Source organism: Physella acuta, unplaced genomic scaffold (genome assembly GCF_028476545.2).
Source record: "Physella acuta isolate Inbredline_101_S28 unplaced genomic scaffold, ASM2847654v3 ptg000240l, whole genome shotgun sequence".
Taxonomy (NCBI): Eukaryota; Metazoa; Mollusca; class Gastropoda; family Physidae; genus Physella; species Physella acuta.
The window spans coordinates 190873-208572 of NW_026731759.1; the positions used below are offsets into that span (position 1 = coordinate 190873).

At 44.7% G+C, this 17700-nt stretch overlaps 1 protein-coding gene across 6 annotated transcripts in view; it reads left to right on the top strand.

Annotated features, from left to right (window-relative positions):
* Positions 1 to 17700, top strand: part of LOC131938280 (ribitol-5-phosphate xylosyltransferase 1) — a 76998-nt gene that overhangs the window by 28395 nt on the left and 30903 nt on the right. For all 6 annotated transcript variants that reach the window (XM_059296250.1, XM_059296252.1, XM_059296253.1 and 3 more), the window contains exon 3: positions 8293 to 8553. In XM_059296250.1, the coding sequence (XP_059152233.1) occupies positions 8293 to 8553 (261 nt within the window). The remainder of the gene's footprint in view (positions 1 to 8292; positions 8554 to 17700) is intronic.

A 17700-nucleotide genomic window follows, 5' to 3' on the forward strand; every position in this document is an offset into this window, starting at 1 on the left:
CACACATGGCCAACTGTTGTACTCACATGGCCAATATTTTACTGTTGTACACACATGGCCAATATTTTACTGTTGTACACACATGGCCAACTGTTGTACACACATGGCCAATATTTTACTGTTGTACACACATGGCCAACTGTTGTACACACATGGCCCATATTTTACTGTTGTACACACATGGCCAATATTTTACTGTTGTACACACATGGCCAACTGTTGTACACACATGGCCCATATTTTACTGTTGTACACACATGGCCAATATTTTACTGTTGTACACACATGGCCAATATTTTACTGTTGTACACACATGGCCAACTGTTGTACACACATGGCCCATATTTTACTGTTGTACACACATGGCCAATATTTTACTGTTGTACACACATGGCCAATATTTTACTGTTGTACACACATGGCTAATATTTTACTGTTGTACTCACATGGCCAATATTTTACTGTTGTACACACATGGCCAACTGTTGTACTCACATGGCCAATATTTTACTGTTGTACACACATGGCCAATATTTTACTGTTGTACACACATGGCCAACTGTTGTACACACATGGCCAATATTTTACTGTTGTACACACATGGCCAACTGTTGTACACACATGGCCAATATTTTACTGTTGTACACATGTGGCCAACTGTTATACACACATGGCCAACGGCTGTACTCACTTGGCCAACTGTTGTACACACATGGCCAAATATTTCTTTCATTTGGCCAATATTTTACTGTTGTTCACATATTTCACCAGACTTGTATCACTTTTCGTTTTCCCAAATTTTTTTGTTATGCAGATGACAAATTATAAGCCGTGATGTAACTCTTCACGCTCTCGACTGTAATCCCACAGCGTTATGACCGACTCATGCCCTGTTATAGACTCGAGTCATGTCAGTTATCATGTAAAGCTAAGAGACCCGCAGAAAGAGCGACTGTTGGTAAAAACTACTGGCTGTATGAGAGAGCGGAATATTTCAGCCAACTGATTACAACGTTTAGGCAAATCTGTTGAAAGGACAGACTATACGCTGGTGGTATATTGAAAAGAGAAGGGAGACAACTCAATAGACTTTGGTCTGTGGAAATTTCAGACACACACGGAGTTATTGGTCTTGACTGGGGGCTAATTAAAGGCTGGGTTAGCTGATATCTTGTGTAAGCCTCGATTTGCATGGTGTGGGACATATGGGAGGATACATGTTGAGAATGATGCGATAAAAGAGACGTCCAAATTAATTTTTTGATTTAGATCATCAAAGTTGTATTTTGATTAAGATCATCAAAGTTGTATTTTGTTAAAGATCATCAAAGTTGGTTTTTGTTAAAGATCATCAAAGTTGTATTTTGTTAAAGATCATCAAAGTTGTATTTTGTTAAAGATCATCAAAGTTGTATTTTGTTAAAGATCATCAAAGTTGTATTTTGTTAAAGATCATCAAAGTTGTATTTTGTTAAAGATCATCAAAGTTGTATTTTGTTAAAGATCATCAAAGTTGTATTTTGTTAAAGATCATCAAAGTTATATTTGCATAAAGATAATCAAAGTTGTATTTAGTCCTGGCTATCAAAATGTATTTAACCACAACCCCTACATTTTTCTTTATCTACGGGTATTCAAAACTTAAGGCTGACTATTCCTTTCAGCAGCTAGATCTGGTGTTAACATTTGTAGTACCGCTCATTTATGGTCTCTGGTGTTACCATTGCTGGTATTCATCACATATAATCTCTAGTGTTACCATTGCTGGTATATGGTCTCTAGTGTTACCATTGCTGGTATACACCACATATGGTCTCTAGTGTTACCATTGCTGGTATACACCACATATGGTCTCTAGTGTTACGATTGCTGGTATACACCACATATGGTCTCTAGTGTTACCATTGCTGGTATACACCACATATGGTCTCTAGTGTTACCATTGCTGGTATACACCACATATGGTCTCTAGTGTTGCCATTGCTGGTACACGCCACATATGGTCTCTAGTGTTACCATTGCTGGTATACATCACATATGGTCTCTAGTGTTACCATTGCTGGTATACATCACATATGGTCTCTAGTGTTACCATTGCTGGTACACACCACATATGGTCTCTAGTGTTACCATTGCTGGTACACACCACATATGGTCTCTAGTGTTACCATTACTGGTATACACCACATATGGTCTCTAGTGTTACCATTGCTGGTACACACCACATATGGTCTCTAGTGTTACCATTGCTGGTATACATCACATATGGTCTCTAGTGTTACCATTGCTGGTATACATCACATATGGTCTCTAGTGTTACCATTGCTGGTATACATCACATATGGTCTCTAGTGTTACCATTGCTGGTATACATCACATATGGTCTCTAGTGTTACCATTGCTGGTACACACCACATATGGTCTCTAGTGTTACCATTGCTGGTATATGGTCTCTAGTGTTACCATTGCTGGTATACATCACATATGGTCTCTAGTGTTACCATTGCTGTTACACATCACATATGGTCTCTAGTGTTACCATTGCTGGTATATGGTCTCTAGTGTTACCATTGCTGGTATACATCACATATGGTCTCTAGTGTTACCATTGCTGGTACACACCACATATGGTCTCTAGTGTTACCATTGCTGGTATATGGTCTCTAGTGTTACCATTGCTGGTATACACCACATATGGTCTCTAGTGTTACCATTGCTGGTACACACCACATATGGTCTCTAGTGTTACCATTGCTGGTATACACCACATATGGTCTCTAATGCTGGTACCGCTCAGGTCTGCCAACGTTTTAATGCACGCAAATTGGTTTCTCTTACAGTCGTCTGCAAGTGGCCAAGCACAGATGATGGTGTCTATTCAAATCTTCTAGCTCGTGACTTTTTTTTCTATTCAGTGAGATCTCCCAGAGCCAATGGAGTCTTAGTCCAGTACCTGAAGTAACGGTTTTAAAATCTTGCCTCCCAGTACCTCAAGTAACGGTTTTAAAATCTTACCTCCCCGTACCTCAAGTAACGGTTTTAAAATCTTACCTCCCCGTACCTCAAGTAACGGTTTTAAGATCTTACCTCCCCGTACCTCAAGTAACGGTTTTAAAATCTTACCTCCCCGTACCTCAAGTAACGGTTTTAAAATCTTACCTCCCCGTACCTCAAGTAACTGTTTTAAAATCTTACCTCCCCGTACCTCAAGTAACGGTTTTAAAATCTTACCTCCCCGTACCTCAAGTAACGGTTTTAAGATCTTACCTCCCCGTACCTCAAGTAACGGTTTTAAAATCTTATCTCCCCGTACCTCAAGTAACGGTTTTAAAATCTTACCTCCCCGTACCTCAAGTAACGGTTTTAAAATCTTACCTCCCCGTACCTCAAGTAACGGTTTTAAAATCTTACCTCCCCGTACCTCAAGTAACGGTTTTAAAATCTTACCTCCCCGTACCTCTAGTAACGGTTTTAAGATCTTACCTCCCCGTACCTCAAGTAACGGTTTTAAAATCTTACCTCCCCGTACCTCAAGTATCGGTTTTAAAATCTTACCTCCCCGTACCTCAAGTAACGGTTTTAAAATCTTACCGCCCAGTAGCTCAAGTAACGGTTTTAAAATCTTACCTCCCCGTACCTCAAGTAACGGTTTTAAAATCTTACCTCCCCGTACCTCAAGTAACGGTTTTAAAATCTTACCTCCCAGTACCTCATGTAACGGTTTTAAAATCTTACCTCCCCGTACCTCAAGTAACGGTTTTAAAATCTTACCTCCCCGTACCTCAAGTAACGGTTTTAAAATCTTACCTCCCCGTACCTTAAGTAACGGTTTTAAAATCTTACCTCCCCGTACCTCAAGTAACGGTTTTAAAATCTTACCTCCCCGTACCTCAAGTAACGGTTTTAAAATCTTACCTCCCAGTACCTCATGTAACGGTTTTAAAATCTTACCTCCCCGTACCTCAAGTAACGGTTTTAAAATCTTACCTCCCCGTACCTCAAGTAACGGTTTTAAAATCTTACCTCCCCGTACCTCAAGTAACGGTTTTAAAATCTTACCTCCCAGTACCTCATGTAACGGTTTTAAAATCTTACCTCCCCGTACCTCATGTAACGGTTTTAAAATCTTACCTCCACGTACCTCAAGTAACGGTTTAAAATCTTACCTCCCGTTAACTCTCGTCTGAGTGGGTAAAAAAAACACCACCACCTCCCCACGCTTGCTGTCGTCGTGTTTTAATCAGTCCTGGTCCAGGGCTAGGTCTGTCACGTGTCACGCCATCACCTCTTGACAGCTGACTTTACCCACAACTTTCTCTCTAGTTAACCACCAACTTTCTCTCTAGTTAACCCCCAACTTTCTCTCTAGTTAACCACCAACTTTCTCTCTAGTTAACCCCCAACTTTCTCTCTAGTTAGCCACCATTTTTCTCTCTAGTTAACCACCAACTTTTTCTCTAGTTAACCACCAACTTCCTCTCTAGTTAACCACCAACTTTCTCTCTAGTTAACCCCCAACTTTCTCTCTAGTTAACCCCCAACTTTCTCTCTAGTTAGCCACCATTTTTCTCTCTAGTTAACCACCAACTTTCTCTCTAGTTAACCCCCAACTTTCTCTCTAGTTAGCCACCATTTTTCTCTCTAGTTAACCACCAACTTCCCCTTTAGTTAACCACCAACTTTCTTTCACTATCACCTACATTGTATCCCTCCGCGAAGAATTCTGTTTATAACCCGTCCAATATCTAGCTCGCCTGACGTCACCACACCTAGATGACTGGTCTAAAATACCCTTACATGAACATCCTCATCTCTCTATTCGATTAGCGGGACTGTCCACAGAATGGCGCTTGTTACGTAAGATTATTCTGATAGAACCTCAATCCACTGATTCTGGTTCCTCTAAACAATACAAGTTTGTACAGGCATGTATTTTTGAATAGGCGATATTATTATATATCTTAAGAAAAAATATAGTTCTAGTGACGTAGTGTGCTTTCATTATAGGATTAATTCCACTTAATCCACACCCAAATCTTATAAAAATCTCCCACACAAAAAGTGTTTGAGTGTATAGAACACATTAATCCACAAAGAATTTTTTTTACTTCAAGCCTCTACAGCTCACCTAATCCTTTTAGTTTAGTCCGAATGTCTACTTCAAACCACTTACTATCCCAACAATCCACTTGTGATGTCCTTGGACGCTCCTTAGATCAATATTTGTCTGTGTTTGGGCTTCTATCATCTTCCTATTGTTCAATACTTCTTTTACTTAAAGGTAAAAAAAAACCTCATATTTGGCAATATTTTATTTATATCGCCCAATTTTTTTTATAGTAAATCGTCAATCGTTTGGTTTTGAATTATCGAAATAATTAAATTCAATCAACAGCGCATCGTGTTTTCCGTTATATGTAAGTTCCCCAGTGCTGTTTGTATGTAATTTTTTTCTTCATTGAACGTCCACAGCTAGCCTAGTGTGGGCCGTTTCTTCCTGTCTTGAGCATGCTATTTTACCGGAGTATCAATGCCACTACCCTCTTCAAAAACTTGTTTGAATTCACTCTGACACAGACGCCCCGTGGTGCTTTAAACTGATGCCGTCATGATCTGACTCTAGGACGGCGTCTGATGGTGTTGCTCTACTCTTAGAGCCAACACCCGCTCTTGTATACCACGTTACAGCATCATATTACACCGCCTTACATCATCTCATTACACCACCTTACAGTTACAGCCAACATTTACATCCTTGTTGTTAAGCTACTTCTTAAGTATCCGTAAAATGTCTTCACTACCATTTATTTTAAACATTAGCCGACATACCCCACCCCCTGACAAACCCCACCCCCTGACATTATGTCAATAGCAGAGACAACACAACCTGACTTGGTCGAGCTGTGGAACAACTTATCCCCCTTGTCAAGCTGTGGTTTAACTTATCCCCCTTGTCAAGTTGTGGTTTAACTTATCCCCCTTGTCAAGCTGTGGGTTATCCCCCTTGTTGAGCTGTGGTCCAGCTTATCCCCCTTGTCAAGCTGTGGTTTAACTTATCCCCCTTGTCAAGTTGTGGTTTAACTTATCCCCCTTGTCAAGTTGTGGTTTAACTTATCCACCTTGTCGAGCTGTGGTTTAACTTATCCCCCTTGTCACCCCCCTTGTCGAGCTGTGGTTTAACTTATCCCCCTTGTCAAGCTGTGGTTTAACTTATCCCCCTTGTTGAGCTGTGGTCCAGCTTATCCCCCTAGTCCAGCTGTGGTTTAACTTATCCCCCTTGTCGAGCTGTGGTTTACCTTATCCCCCTAGTTGAGCTGTGGTCCAGCTTATCCCCCTTGTCGAGCTGTGGTTTAACTTATCCCCCTTGTCAAGCTGTGGTTTAACTTATCCCCCTTGTTGAGCTGTGGTCCAGCTTATCCCCCTAGTCCAGCTGTGGTTTAACTTATCCCCCTTGTCAAGCTGTGGTTTAACTTATCCCCCTTGTTGAGCTGTGGTCCAGCTTATCCCCCTAGTCCAGCTGTGGTTTAACTTATCCCCCTTGTCGAGCTGTGGTTTACCTTATCCCCCTAGTTGAGCTGTGGTCCAGCTTATCCCCCTTGTTAAGCTTTGTTTTAACTTATCCCCCTTTGTCGAACTATGGTTCAGCCTATCCCCTTTGTCGAGTCAGAAAGAATTAAAGTGCACCACTAAATACATTTCTACATCCCCCCCCCCACCAACTCCCTCTCCCATTACTTGTGTTGTTACCCTGAGTCACCCATTTCCTTTGAGAAAATGTCCCTGTCCAAACCACTCGGTCGACGAGTAGATAGATCTCATTAGCACAATGTTGTTTTCATCAGTCTTTGGTAATTAAAACCCGCCCCCTGTCAGTGACATGTATAAACCCGTCCACTGTCAGTGACATGTATAAACACGCCCACTGTCAGTGACATGTATAAACCCGTCCACTGTCAGTGACATGTATAAACACGCCCACTGTCAGTGACATGTATAAACCCGCCCACTGTCAGTGACATGTATAAACCCGCCCACTGTTAGTGACATGTATAAACCCGTCCACTGTCAGTGACATGTATAAACACGCCCACTGTCAGTGACATGTATAAACCCGCCCACTGTCAGTGACATGTATAAACACGCCCACTGTCAGTGACATGTATAAACCCGCCCACTGTCAGTGACATGTATAAACCCGCCCACTGTCAGTGACAGGTATGAACCCGCCCACTGTCAGTGACATGTATAAACCCGCCCACTGTCAGTGACATGTATAAACCCGCCCACTGTCAGTGACATGTATAAACCCGCCCACTGTCAGTGACATGTATAAACCCGCCCACTGTCAGTGACATGTATAAACCCGCCCACTATCAGTGACATGTATAAACCCGCCCACTATCAGTGACATGTATAAACCCGCCCACTGTCAGTGACATGTATAAACCCGCCCACTGTCAGTGACATGTATAAACCCGCCCACTGTCAGTGACATGTATAAACCCGTCCACTGTCAGTGACATGTATAAACCCGCCCACTATCAGTGACATGTATAAACCCGCCCACTGTTAGTGACATGTATAAACCCGCCCACTATCAGTGACATGTATAAACCCGCCCACTGTCAGTGACATGTATAAACCCGCCCACTGTCAGTGACATGTATAAACCCGCCCACTGTCAGTGACATGTATAAACACGCCCACTGTCAGTGACATGTATAAACCCGCCCACTTGATCATGTGAAACTAGGGGGGAAAGTTTCCGACTATAAAAAAAGTTTTTTAATGACTAAATTCCCATTTTATTGTCTTGTATATGTATCACTTAAATTGGATGTCCCGTTTCAAATGTATTTTAATTCAACTAATGTTCTCTTGAATATTCTATTTAACAAACATGCAATCAACGATTTTTAAACCTAACTCTGTTTACTTATTTAATTTTTTATAAGCATCAGCTCAACGCAATAGACGCTCACATGTTGGGTCACTGGACTTCCCCACCACACTCTTTATTACCAGTTTAAAAACTTTGTGAGCGGCCATGAGCTTAATTTGAGAAAGTGAAAGAAAACATTTTTAGTTTGACCAACATTTTATACTCCATGGCTTCTACTCTACTCTACTATCACTATAGATGGGTTTATGCTACCAGATGAACTAAACACCCTATTGTAGACTGTTGTCTTAACGAATGCCATGTGTTTGATTAACTTCTAAAGCCCCTGTTGTAGACTGATGTCTGTAATGATTGCCATGTGTTTGATTAACTCAATACTTTATCTCCAGAGATCGCAGACGACCCGGACTGGAACCCGTGGGGTGAAGAGTTCGAATCCGAACTCCAGCCCCAGCTCCACCACAACCCTCCAGAACTCTGGCAGGATGGCCCGCTCACCATGGCCTTGAACCAGCACCGCAGCGTCAAGGAAGATTGGCAAGGTGAAGGTCACGAGGGTTATAAACCGTCGGGGAAGCGATCACCACTAGAACGGCAGGAGACCAACACGAGTGTACACTCGGTGGAAATCTGGAGCAAAGCCGCCATTGGTCAGTTCATGTTTTATTTATAGCCTCACTTGTTTTCTTGTCGATCTGTTTTGTAATCTCTACATCAACTCTACATGTGAGATTATTCTCTAAAACAGTGGTTCCCAACCTTTTTCGAGTGGCGACCCCCTTTTATAAAAAGTAAGTGACCCACGACCCACATAGAATTAAAAAGCCGAAATTAGTATGGAAATTAATAAGCACTAAAATAAGATTTTCTAGTATACTTTCAATATGAACTACTCTTATAACTGTTTTAATAGCATGAGTAAAATTGCATACTATTCACTAAACCTTCGTGGTTAAGTTTTTAATTAAAAAAAAATTTTTGTTAACGCCAACCTATGTCATTATAATTATCTTAATTTTGTTTTTAATCGAAGAATAGTGTTGAAAATATATTCTCGAAAAGTCAATCAATTTTACGTTTGGGTATGAATGGTGAATACTACACCAAAATTGTGTCTACAGTTTTTTATCTTACTCGGAATAATTCTGCAAATCAAAGAATTCATCTTGAAATTCATCGGGAATGCTGGCAACATTACGGGAAGAAGAGAATGGGTAATGCGTAAATGCAGATTCTTCTTTTTTCAGCTTTGAGAAATAGCGATGCAGTTCGTTTTCAAGAGATTCAAGATGCCCAGAAATCGCGTCTTTCAAAATTTTAATTATCTCACAATCAGATTCATCGACCACGCCGCAGAGTTTCTCAAATTTACAAAATTTCCAAGATTTATTTTCTTTACCGATTTTGCAGCTTTGGTAAAAATGCCCCGAGATTATCATGGAAAGTTATAATATTCGTTCATTTTCCCTGAAGCTTCATGTTAAGTTTATCTTGATGTTCGAATATATCTGCTAGGTAAGATACTCTCTCCAACCACTCTATGTCGTTTTAAGTATACCAAAAAGTTTTGTTGTCTTGTTTGCTTTGCACTTCCAAGAACAATTTGATTTCAGATTTCAATTCAAAAACACAATTTACAACATTTCGTTTGACAGCTAGCGTACTGTAGTGTAGAAAAGCAGAACCTCGTGATGTATATAAATGTTTTTGCTAAGTTCTTTGAAGGCTCCAGATCTAATATAATTTACGACTTATACTAGCAATGGACTCTTAATGTCGATTGGTTAGGGCAGTGGTTAGGGAGCTAAATCATTTATGTTTTCTGAAAGCCCGATTTTGAGCTAAACATAGATGGCACACGATCCGTACAAACCCCAACAGCCGTTCTAACCCATTTTAATCATCCAGTTTCAAAAAAAGGTATTTATTTTCTTCATGCTATCTTCTCAAAAGAGCAAATCTTCTTTGCTATAATCCGCATGAATATAGACACAGGCCAGCAACTGCGAACACGAACTCACGTCTGTTGATTTATCAACTTGAAAAGCAAACAATGATGAAAGCTTAATTTCAATAAAAATGTGTTATTTAACATTTACGTACATGCAGCGTTTGATGAGATTTTCTCCTACTCTACTGTTTTTTTTTTTTTTTTGCTTGGCATTTTCTATCGCGACTTCATTTGATGCTTGCACTAATGCTGGTGAAAACTTCCTGTTCGATCAAGTCTCTGGCGTTTGCAACTAGCATCTTACCGACGAAAGAACTCCATATATTTTTTGGTGTGTTCGAATGACTCGTTTTAGTTTTGAAGATTTCATACATTCGTGACTGAGAACAACTTTGTACAGTGCGCTTTGTTTCTTCTCTATTACTATTACATTTCCAGTGTAATTAATGAAGCCGAATTTCAAAAATTCTTCTAAATATTTATGTTTTGATTCAAATTACTAAGGTTTAGTATACCAGTTGGCGACCCCCCAGAAAGACCTTCGCGACCCCCAGGGGGGTCGCGACCCCCAGGTTGGGAACCCGTGCTCTAAAACATGTCTGTCAAATCGTGTCCACAATTAACCAATCAAACAGCAGAGAGTTACCACGCGCAGAACACTCATCAAACAGTGAAGAAAGCGTTGTTGCACTGTTTGAGGAAGCCATTGTTGTGTGTGGACAGCACAAATACTGGCGCTAGACAGTTGCACTGCTTTTTTTTTTTTAGCCATGAAAGAAATCGCTTCAGTTTTTGGAAGAGGGACAAGAAAAAAGTACTCGACTATTTTTTAGTTTGCCCTTTTTATAGCCTCTAAGTATGTGTTTGTAATGTTTGCTACAAAACCGTGGGTGATTCCTCACTGTTACACAGCTCTTAGTAAACAGTGGTAGGGGGAAATACGTCTGGTGAACCAATGCTACTCAGATCACGAGCTAAAGCACGACGACATAACAAACAAGTCGACACAACATAGCATGGCTGATACAACGAACTTGCAATACAGACAGCTAACAAAGATGTAACCACGAATATGTAACAATTATTGAGCACATTGACCTAACGATTCTATGAGCACATAACACAATTCTGTGAGTTCATAGACCTAACAATTCTGTGAGTACATAGACCTAACAATTCTGTTATCACATTGACCTAACGATTCTATGAGCACATTGACCTAAATTTTCTGTGAGTACATTGACCTAACGATTCTAGACCTAACAGTTATATGAGCACATTGACAACACATCTGTTAGCACATTGACATAACACATCTGTGTTGACCTAACGATTCTATGAGCACATAAACCTAACACATATGTGAGCACACAGAACCGTGTGTCCACGCTAGCCCCAAGACTGAGAACCCGTTCTGAACGTTACAGATGTACTTCTGTACAAGAGGTAAACCATAGAGCCATCGATCTCTCCTTCAGCCCTAAGTTTCTTGCAATAACTCAAATAAGATTTCGTTGCCATTTCAAGACATTTTTCTCTGGCCCATCATATAATGAGGTGTCGCGGCAGTTCTCTAGCCTTAGGTTGAAATCAGATCGTGGAGTGGCTGTTGTTGTGTGTCGTGTTGTGGGACTGTTTTGTTGTGTTGTGTTTTGGGACTGTTTTGTTGTGTCGTGTTGTGGGACTGTTTTGTTCTGTAGCTTATGTGTACACAACAAACGTCCTTAACAACACACATTTCTATACAATCCTCTTTCTTCTTCGTCGTTTCTAATGTTAGTGTTGGATGGGATCCCCTCCAACACAATTAAGTCTACGTCCTGTCAACTTGTTTTGCGCCATTGAAGCGGGTGACTCCGATTTCAGCCTGCTTTTCTTTTTGGATTTGCTTCCATAGCCTTTGTACAACCAAGAACAAACTACAAGGAGTTGTTTGATTTTGGAGTTGTCTCTCCTAGAAGAGTGGCTGTCCCCAGCTAACGAGCCTCATCTATCCGAGGGTTCGAACTCGAGACTTTTCGGTTTAGCAGCCATGAGCTTTACCGACTCGACCACCAGTCAATAGAGCCAGCAGCTAGAGACCATTATCTGCTCCCCGTCCTATCTATCGTCCAACCAGTTCTAATGTTACCTCCCAGCTCACAAGTCCACAAAAAACGACCATCTCTAACCATTAGCTTGCCAGGGTGAACCATAAAACCCCACACGGGGTTGGGTTTGGGGGGGTTTTGTCGGAGGTGTTGTTCTTAAGGGAGTGGTTGCCCCCTGAGAAATGCGCCTCTTTAATAAGGATGTTTAACTGGGGTGTTGGCCCTAAAGATGTTATTAACCTGTTAATGGCGACGGAAGAATGGCTTTAACAAGATCCGGTGCTTTCGTTGATCGATTCGTTCGTACGGGCTCACGTCAGACATTGTCCCAGCTATTACAGGCGACCGGTGGGGGCGTATAGAGGACGGTGGGGGCGTATAGGAGTGGGGGCGTATAGAGGATCGGTGGGGGCGTATAGAGGACCGGTGGAGGCGTATAGGAGTGGGGGCGTATAGAGGACTGGTGGGGGCGTATAGGAGTGGGGGCGTGTTGGAGTGGGGGCGTACAGAGGACCGGTGGGGGCGTATAGGAGTGGGGGCGTGTTGGAGTGGGGGCGTACAGAGGACCGGTGGGGGCGTATAGGAGTGGGGGCGTGTTGGAGTGGGGGCGTACAGAGGACCGGTGGGGGCGTATAGAGGACCGGTGGGGGCGTATAGGAGTGGGGGCGTGTTGGAGTGGGGGCGTACAGAGGACCGGTGGGGGCGTATAGGAGTGGGGGCGTGTTGGAGTGGGGGCGTACAGAGGACCGGTGGGGGCGTATAGGAGTGGGGGCGTGTTGGAGTGGGGGCGTACAGAGGACCGGTGGGGGCGTATAGAGGACCGGTGGGGGCGTATAGGAGTGGGGGCGTGTTGGAGTGGGGGCGTACAGAGGACCGGTGGGGGCGTATAGGAGTGGGGGCGTGTTGGAGTGGGGGCGTACAGAGGACCGGTGGGGGCGTATAGGAGTGGGGGCGTACAGAGGACCGGTGGGGGCGTATAGAGGACCGGTGGGGGCGTATAGGAGTGAGGCGTATAGAGGACGGTGGGGGCGTATAGAGGACCGGTGGGGGCGTATAGGAGTGAGGCGTATAGAGGACGGTGGGGGCGTATAGAGGACGGTGGGGGCGTATAGGAGTGGGGGCGTGTTGGAGTGGGGGCGTACAGAGGACCGGTGGGGGGGGGGCGTATAGGGGACCGGTGGGGGTGTATATGAGTGGGGGTGTAGAGGACGGTGGGGGCGTATAGGAGTGGGGGCGTGTTGGAGTGGGGGCGTACAGAGGACCGGTGGGGGGGGGGCGTATAGGGGACCGGTGGGGGTGTATATGAGTGGGGGTGTAGAGGACGGTGGGGGCGTATAGGAGTGGGGGCGTGTTGGAGTGGGGGCGTACAGAGGACCGGTGGGGGGGGCGTATAGGGGACCGGTGGGGGTGTATATGAGTGGGGGTGTAGAGGACGGTGGGGGCGTATAGGAGTGGGGGCGTGTTGGAGTGGGGGCGTACAGAGGACCGGTGGGGGGGGCGTATAGGGGACCGGTGGGGGTGTATATGAGTGGGGGTGTAGAGGACGGTGGGGGCGTATAGGAGTGGGGGCGTGTTGGAGTGGGGGCGTACAGAGGACCGGTGGGGGGGGGCGTATAGGGGACCGGTGGGGGTGTATATGAGTGGGGGTGTAGAGGACGGTGGGGGCGTATAGAGGACCGGCGAGGGCGTATAGGAACAGGGAACTACAGGAAACCTTGGGGTCTACATAAGACAATGGGGGCCTACAGTAGCGAAATGGAGCCTACATGAGCCAAGAAACCACCAGCCTACATGAGCCAAGAAACCATCAGCCCACATGAGCCAAGAACCATCAGCCCACATGAGCCAAGAAATCATCAGCCCACATGAGCCAAGAACCATCAGCCCACATGAGCCAAGAAACCATCAGTCCACATGAGCCAAGAAACCATGAGCCAAGAAACCATCAGCCCACATGAGCCAAGAACCATCAGCCCACATGAGCCAAGAACCATCAGCCCACATGAGCCAAGAAATCATCAGCCCACATGAGCCAAGAACCATCAGCCCACATGAGCCAAGAAACCATCAGCCCACATGAGCCAAGAAATCATCAGCCTACATGAGCCAAGAAACCATCAGCCCACATGAGCCAAGAACCATCAGCCCACATGAGCCAAGAACCATCAGCCCACATGAGCCAAGAACCATCAGCCCACATGAGCCAAGAACCATCAGCCCACATGAGCCAAGAACCATCAGCCCACATGAGCCAAGAACCATCAGCCCACATGAGCCAAGAACCATCAGCCCACATTAGCCAAGAACCATCAGCCCACATGAGCCAAGAACCATCAGCCCACATGAGCCAAGAAACCATCAGCCCACATGAGCCAAGAAATCATCAGCCCACATGAGCCAAGAAACCATCAGCCCACATGAGCCAAGAAACCATCAGTCCACATGAGCCAAGAAACCATGAGCCAAGAAACCATCAGCCCACATGAGCCAAGATACCATCAGCCCACATGAGCCAAGAAACCATCAGCCCACATGAGCCAAGAAACCATCAGCCCACATGAGCCAAGAAACCATCAGCCCACATGAGCCAAGAAACCATCAGCCCACATGAGCCAAGAAACCATCAGCCCACATGAGCCAAGAAACCATCAGCCCACATGAGCCAAGATACCATGAGCCCAGAAACCATTAGCCCACATGAGCCAAGATACCATCAGCCCACATGAGCCAAGAAACCACTAGCCCACATGAGCCAAGAAACCATCAGCCCACATGAGCCAAGAAATCATCAGCCTACATGAGCCAAGAAACCATCAGCCCACATGAGCCAAGAAACCATCAGCCTACATGAGCCAAGAAACCATCAGCCCACATGAGCCAAGAAACCATCAGCCCACATGAGCCAAGATACCATGAGCCAAGAAATCATCAGCCCACATGAGCCAAGAAACCATCAGCCCACATGAGCCAAGAAACCATCAGCCCACATGAGCCAAGATACCATGAGCCAAGAAACCATTAGCCCACATGAGCCAAGAAACCATCAGCCCACATGAGCCAAGAAACCATCAGCCCACATGAGCCAAGATACCATGAGCCAAGAAACCATTAGCCCACATGAGCCAAGAAACCATCAGCCCACATGAGCCAAGATACCATGAGACAAGAAACCATCAGCCCACATGAGCCAAGAAACCAGCCCACATGAGCCAAGAACCATCAGCCCACATGAGCCAAGAAACCAGCCCACATGAGACAAGAAACCATCAGCCCACATGAGCCAAGAAACCAGCCCACATGAGACAAGAAACCATCAGCCCACATGAGCCAAGAAACCAGCCCACATGAGACAAGATACCATCAGCCCACATGAGCCAAGAAACCAGCCCACATGAGACAAGAAACCATCAGCCCACATGAGCCAAGAAACCATTAGCCCACATGAGCCAAGAAACCATCAGCCCACATGAGCCAAGAAACCATCAGCCCACATGAGCCAAGAAACCATCAGCCCACATGAGCCAAGAAACCATCAGCCCACATGAGCCAAAAACCATTGGAATAGTCCCTTTACGTGTCTCTGACACCACTACAAGATAGTGCCAGCTATGCAGCCATTACAGAGTTGCCGCGGTGTCCTTTAGTCAACTTGCCGATCCGACTAGGCGTTGCCCTAACCGTATAAGTTACATCACATTGTCGCCAAGATTTCAACATATTTGTTTTCATTGTAGTGTAATTCTCTTAACTTAGCTATACCGCTGTTGTTGGTTTATTTTTTATCCGTAATAAAACTTTTTAACGACGGCTTTAAAATGTGAAATTATTTCTCAAAGACAGTTTTAAAAGACAAAAGTGTTTTCTTCTCCGAACACAAAAAAAAACATACTAATTGTTTAATCAATACATTACACACGCACAAACCACATTCATGTTTCATTTATCATTTATGTAATGAGAATGCTGAATATTAGCAACAACAAACAAAATAAACGTGTGGTGTGTCCAATCATTCTGACCAGTTCAATTATAACTGAAGAGTTAATTGTACATGTGGGTTTTATTGTTGTATGGAGAATTTATGATTGATACCACCGCCATTAGCTGTTATCAATACCCACAGGCGGGCGTTGTATGGGCGTCTAGCTGGACGTGTATGGTCACTTAGCTGAACGTGTATGGACACATAGCTGGACGTGTATGGACACATAGCTGGAAGTGTATTGACGTCTAGATGGACGTGTATGGGCGTCTAGCTGGACGTGTATGGTCACTTAGCTGGACGTGTATGGACACATAGCTGGACGTGTATGGACACATAGCTGGAAGTGTATTGACGTCTAGATGGACGTGTATGGGCGTCTAGCTGGACGTGTATGGTCACTTAGCTGGACGTGTATGGGCGTCTAGCTGGACGTGTATGGACACATAGCTGGAAGTGTATTGACGTCTAGATGGACGTGTATGGGCGTCTAGCTGGACGTGTATGGTCACTTAGCTGGACGTGTATGGGCGTCTAGCTGGACGTGTATGGGCGTCTAGCTGGACGTGTATGGTCACTTAGCTGAACGTGTATGGACACATAGCTGGACGTGTATGGACACATAGCTGGAAGTGTATTGACGTCTAGATGGACGTGTATGGGCGTCTAGCTGGACGTGTATGGTCACTTAGCTGGACGTGTATGGACACATAGCTGGACGTGTATGGACACATAGCTGGAAGTGTATTGACGTCTAGATGGACGTGTATGGGCGTCTAGCTGGACGTGTATGGTCACTTAGCTGGACGTGTATGGGCGTCTAGCTGGACGTGTATGGACACATAGCTGGAAGTGTATTGACGTCTAGATGGACGTGTATGGGCGTCTAGCTGGACGTGTATGGTCACTTAGCTGGAAGTGTATTGACGTCTAGATGGACGTGTATGGGCGTCTAGCTGGACGTGTATGGGCATCTAGCTGGACGTGTATGGGCGTCTAGCTGGACGTGTATGGTCACTTAGCTGAACGTGTATGGACACATAGCTGGGCGTGTATGGACACATAGCTGGAAGTGTATTGACGTCTAGATGGACGTGTATGGGCGTCTAGCTGGACGTGTATGGACACATAACTGGACGTGTATGGACACATAGCTGGAAGTGTATTGACGTCTAGATGGACGTGTATGGGCGTCTAGCTGGACGTGTATGGACACATAGCTGGAAGTGTATTGACGTCTAGATGGACGTGTATGGGCGTCTAGCTGGACGTGTATGGACACATAACTGGACGTGTATGGACACATAGCTGGAAGTGTATTGACGTCTAGATGGACGTGTATGGGCGTCTAGCTGAACGTGTATGGACACATAGCTGGACGTGTATGGACACATAGCTGGAAGTGTATTGACGTCTAGATGGACGTGTATGGGCGTCTAGCTGGACGTGTATGGTCACTTAGCTGGACGTGTATGGACACATAGCTGGACGTGTATGGACACATAGCTGGAAGTGTATTGACGTCTAGATGGACGTGTATGGGCGTCTAGCTGGACGTGTATGGGCATCTAGCTGCACGTGTATGGGCGTCTAGCTGGACGTGTATGGACACATAGCTGGAAGTGTATTGACGTCTAGATGGACGTGTATGGGCGTCTAGCTGGACGTGTATGGTCACTTAGCTGGACGTGTAAGGACACTTAGCTGGACGTGTATGGACACATAGCTGGAAGAGTATGGACACTTAGCTGGACGTGTATGGACACATAGCTGG